This window comes from Notechis scutatus, unplaced genomic scaffold (assembly GCF_049901735.1).
Source record: "Notechis scutatus isolate UNSWTSFEM ecotype Mainland unplaced genomic scaffold, rNotScu1.2 NSCUSCF27, whole genome shotgun sequence".
NCBI lineage: Eukaryota > Metazoa > Chordata > Lepidosauria > Squamata > Elapidae > Notechis > Notechis scutatus.
Window position 1 is genome coordinate 137,575 of NW_028263151.1, and position 5,158 is coordinate 142,732.

At 39.0% G+C, this 5,158-nt stretch overlaps 1 protein-coding gene across 1 annotated transcript; it reads right to left on the reverse strand.

Moving 5' to 3' along the window:
* Window positions 1-950: 950 nt before the first annotated feature.
* Window positions 951-4,211, reverse strand: LOC148128542 (vomeronasal type-2 receptor 26-like). Its single transcript, XM_087948853.1, has 2 exons — window positions 4,089-4,211; window positions 951-1,846 (listed from the first exon to the last, which is right to left on the reverse strand). Exons 1-2 carry the CDS (start codon window positions 4,168-4,170, stop codon window positions 951-953), a joined length of 978 nt encoding a protein of 325 aa, XP_087804979.1. The 5' UTR covers window positions 4,171-4,211.
* Window positions 4,212-5,158: the final 947 nt, after the last annotated feature.

Sequence of the window (5,158 nt, forward strand, 5' to 3'; positions counted from 1 at the left end):
GCCAACAAGAGGTGGAATCGCTACCACTTCTTCAGAACATGTCAGGACTGGCTTGATACCACTTCTGCATTAGAACCAAAATAAAAGTTTCTGGTTTCATTTTTATCTTCATTTTCAGAATTTTCTGTATTAAAATATGAACCTTCCTCCAAAATATTTTTGCTTTATCACATGTCCACCATAAATGATAAAAAAAAATCCCTTCTTTACTTTTACACTCCCAACATTCATTTGACACACCTTATTACAGTATATTTTAGGTAACTTATCTGGTGTTAGATCTGGTATGTAAATTGATGGCAAACATTCTGATTCAAGTTCTTCCCTCAATTTTGGTAAAAAGGTCACCAGAGTTGAAAGATAGAATTTTGCCATACGTCCACCCACCTGGCTTCACCACCATTTCTTTTCTGAAAGAAAGTTTCCTGGGGTGACACCCAAAGAGGAAATTTCACAGAGATCTATTTTACATTTATATTTTTCTAAATATACATATTTTATACTTATTGTTTTATATTTATTCCAAACCCTTAGTACGGCACATCTAACAAAGTGATTATTAAAAGCAACGTTAAATTTAGTTTTATCATAACATAAATAACTGTGCCATCCCAATCTTAAATCATGGGCCTCTAATTAAAGTAACATCCTCTTCTGGAGGTTCACTTATTCTTTTAACCAGGCCAGACAACATGCATCGAAACACAATTTCAAGTCTCATAAATAAAGATCTTGGAGTAGTTTATATCTAATTCTTGAGTTTTATTCCGCTTCCATAAAAAACTTGGAAATATATTCCATCATTGTTTAAATGGATTAACAATTGTAAGGATTGGTAATGTCATAAAAATAAATAAACGAACAAACATTAAATGGTCAAAACCTGTTAATCAAGCCTACTAAATGACATTTCTGAAAAGTAACAGATTTCTAAAAGTCATTTTTTAATTTTATTTTGACATCAAGTGTTCTTTGGTATTCAGATCTGGCCTAAAAATAATAATGTAGCACTTGGGGATGAAGATGCAGCTCAAGAGTCCAGCACTGGAGGCCAAGATGGAGAAGACCTGAACAGCCACCATGTACTTCCCCTTGGTGCTCAAGTAGGCAGGCACAAAGGATACCCAGACACTGCAGAAGACCAGCATGCTGAAGGAGATCAGCTTGGCTTCGTTGAAGGCCCCAGGGAGATTCCTGGCCAGGAAAGCCACTGTGAAACAGACAGCAGACAGGAAGCCCATGTACCCAAGGGCTACATAAAACATGGTGACAGAAGCTTCATTGCATTGTAGGATGATTTCTCTAAGTTGGGAGTGCATGTCAGAGTCAGGAAATGGGGGGAATGTTCCCAACCAGATGCTGCAGATGACAGCTTGGACACCAGAGCAAGAAAGAATGATGGAGTTGGCCAAGCTCTTCCCCAACCATCTCTGCACTTTATTCCCTGGTTTTGTGGCCAAGAAGGCTAACACCACCGTGATGGTTTTGGCCAAGATTGAAGAAATGGCAATTGAGTAGACAATGCTGAAGGCTGTTTGTCGGAGGAGGCAAGTCACTCTCCTTGGCTGGCCAATGAACAGGAAGGAGGTCAAGATGGAAAGCAGGAGGGAGACCAGGAGGATGTAGGAGAGGTCCCGGTTGTTGGCTTTGACAATGGGTGTTTCCATGAATTTAATGAAGATCCCCAAGCCAAAGCCTGAGGTTAAAGAGAGGAACAAGGCAATGGAAGTCAGGATGATCCCCAGATTTTCCTTATAAGAAAGATAACTTTTAATCTTGGGGATACAGTGAACTCGACTGATGTTTGGATGTTGATCATCTGGACATTTGGTACATTTGTCTGCATCTGAAAAAGAGCAAGAGTAGTGTCTCCCTTTAACATGTCTTTTAATAAAATGCATTGTTTGGCTAAACTTGTTTTTGGTGTGCATGGTTGTGTATTAGTGGAATCAATATATTTCTTCATTTCCCTCAAGATAGAACAGCTTAATATTTCTTTTTTATTTCAGCGGGGGGGGGGGGGGGGGGGGGGGGGGGGGGGGGGGGGGGGTTTTTTTTTTTTTTTCCCCTGGGGGGGGGGTTTTTTTTTTTGTCACCATTTCAACAATGAACTTGTTGAAAAAGAACAAGGGAGGGAGGGAGGATTCAAGGAAGAAAGGCAGTTCCACCATTTTAGATTTAGACTTTTAGATTTATTTCATTTGTCAATCGCTTACAAGATAATAGGTATAAGTATAAACATAGTTATGAATACATGAAATGGATACATATAAGTAAAATAAAAGAAACAATAGGACAGGGACAGTAGGCACGTTGGTGCACTTATGCACGCCCCCTACAGACTTCTTAGGTAAGGGGTGAGGTCAATAGTAGACAGCCTAAGGTTAAAGTTTTTGGGGTTTGGGAAAGAAACCACAGAGTCAGGTAGAGTTTTCCAGACATTGACCACTCTGTTGCTGAAGTTGTATTTTCTACAATCAAGTTTTGTACGATTAACCTTGAATTTGTATCTATTGTTTGCTCTTGTATTGTTATGGTTGAAGCTGAAGTATTCATTGACAGGTAGGACATTGCAATGTATGATTTTATATACTATACTTAGATCAGACTGAAGACAACGTAGTTCTAGATTTTCTAGATCTAGCATTTCAAGTCTGGTGCCATAAGGTATTCTGCAACGAGTAGAGGAGTGGAGAACTCTTCTTGTGAAATATTTCTGGACTTTCTCAACTGTGTTAATATCAGATACATAATGTGGGTTCCAGACTGATGAGCTGTATTTGAGTATTGGTCTAGCAAATATGTATGCTCTAGTTAGTAGTGTGATATTACCAGAGAAAAAGCTACATAAGATTAGGTTAACAACTCTTAATGCCTTTTTGGCTATGTAGTTACAATGGGCTCTCGCACTTAGATCATTAGAGATGAGTATTCCAAGGTCCTTGACAGAGTTTGGATCATCAACAAGATCTTGACTATTCAGCTTGTATTTTATTTTCTGATATATATATTTTGCCAATATGTAAGACAGAGCATTTATTTGTTGAGATTTTACCTTTTAACTTCTGGACCTCAGTGCTTTAAGGCACCAATGAGATCCATCCTACAATGGAATTAAGTACGTGCAAAGGATTTGCTTAATGTAGCTTATGCGAGCTGAAAATTATAAACACTACTTTTGCCATGGAGAAAGAAACATCAGGTGGAGTGGCCCTTGAAAATGAGTTTGATATGGAGTGAGGACATCAAAATGCATTCCTCATTTTCTTTATTATCAGAAAGAGGAACATCTTCTAATAAGATCAAGAAGGAAGTTTGCCTCAACCAAAGCTCATGATTTCTCTCCTCCCCTCCCCTCCCCTCCCCTCTCCTCTCCTCTCCTCTCCTCTCCATGGACCATGATTCTGAAAATTACTTTAAGAAGAGACTCCAGCAGAACCTCTGCAATGTCAGACTCAGGAAGTATAAAGCCAGGAGTCCCCATGCTGATAAAAAGGAACAAGTGAACAGCACAGTCACTTATTCCATAAGACTACCAACTCCCCCTCCCCCAGCAAATAGAATGAAGAGCACAGCGAAGACACTCTGTGAGACTCCTTTAGCAAAGAAATGCATCCTCTGTGTAAAGACAAATAACTATAACTTGAAACTGTGGCTGCCCAAAGTTCCCACCAGACATGGTCAGAATTTGGTCAATCCTCTTCCAAAGATCCAATCAAAATTCCATCATTATATTCTGGTTTCTGGGAACTCTCACTATTTAGAGCAATGAAGTAAAGAGTAATTTGAAATGTCGAAGATGTGTTGTAAAAGATAAAGAGCAGGAGATGTCATATCTCTCACAATACTCAACCCTCACTTATCCTGTATCTTTCTCCATGATCTCTATACCTGTTTGCTTGTGCTATATACCGGATTAATCTTTAAGAACTATTGTTATAATTCACAATGACATAAAGGTATATCTTATTCAAGGCTCAAAGAGGCAGGGACCACTCTGGCCAAGCCTTTCAACATACATGTTCATGGAGAATCTCAGGTTCTCCGATCCTCCCCAAAGTCTGTCTCTTTCTCCTGCTGTCACTCACCTTCCAGGGTGGAGATGGATCCTTCTGCACAAGGACGACAATTGTAGCAGCAGATGGGCTTCCCTTCCTGAGCCACCTTCATGAATCCAGGAGAACAGCTTTCCACACACCTGGAAGGAGGGAAGGGCTGGCCAGAAAAGAGGGTAAAAAAAAAACATCCACAACATGGATTATTTTATTTTCTAAAAGAGGTAAAATGCAAAGTTTGGAGATCAACAATTCAAGTTTGGTTTGCTAAATTTGAAGCCTACAAGAAACAAGGAGCTCTTCAAACTGACTTGGTGGCTTGCTTTTTGCCTATTTACTTTCTCTTCTAGTTTTTCCCCCATTACAATTTTATTTAAAATTCTCAATGAACTTACTGAAAAGAAAGTTGAATGGATTTCTGCTTTGACAAAATCCATCACTTTGTCCCATGATATAAATCCAGCTTCCTTGTAGAAGTTTGATAAACAGTTAACTGGAATAATTAAGGATATTTTTCTCATAGACACCTGAACATCTAATGGGAAGATGTTTTCTCTCTGGGAGAACTGAGATGACATCCCAAGTCCACCCCTGCTCCAATTCGGTAATTGTCTTGGCAAGGTCTTCATAAAGAGAAGAATGAAGTCTTTTCCCCACCTTGTTCAGAGTCTCAATCTTTGCAATAGCATTCTGGTTCATCATCAACTTGAAATCCAAGGATCCCACTCTTTCTAGACTTCCAAGTGTCATTATGATAGCAGACATATTCAGGAAAATCACTGTGTTCACAATGTCCAGGTCTGCTACCAGGTCTCCATTCTCATCCAAATAGACCCCATTGATGGAATTATTATAAAACTGAGAGGTTTGAAGGAAAGAATGAAGCTGGGATGGAAGAGAAAATGGACAATATTACACAGGAGATAGAAAGCTGTTTGGTAAGACTTCTCCATCCCAACTGGCATAAAAATCTTGTTAGAAGAATCAAGATTGGCTTCAAAAATGAGGGTGGTAAAGAATGTTCTTTATCTCTTCCATTCATAATTGTCACTGCAAATTTTGGAAAACCAATGGGAAGTAACCAAAGGAAAGGGTATATCCAG

Excerpts from the sequence above, each read along its gene's own strand:
- LOC148128542 (XM_087948853.1), bottom strand. The coding sequence starts at position 4,170 with ATGAAGGTGGCTCAGGAAGGGAAGCCCATCTGCTGCTACAATTGTCGT. Across the intron at positions 1,847-4,088 it reads ATCCATCTCCACCCTGGAAG|ATGCAGACAAATGTACCAAA; the intron begins GTGAGTGACAGC and ends GCTCTTTTTCAG.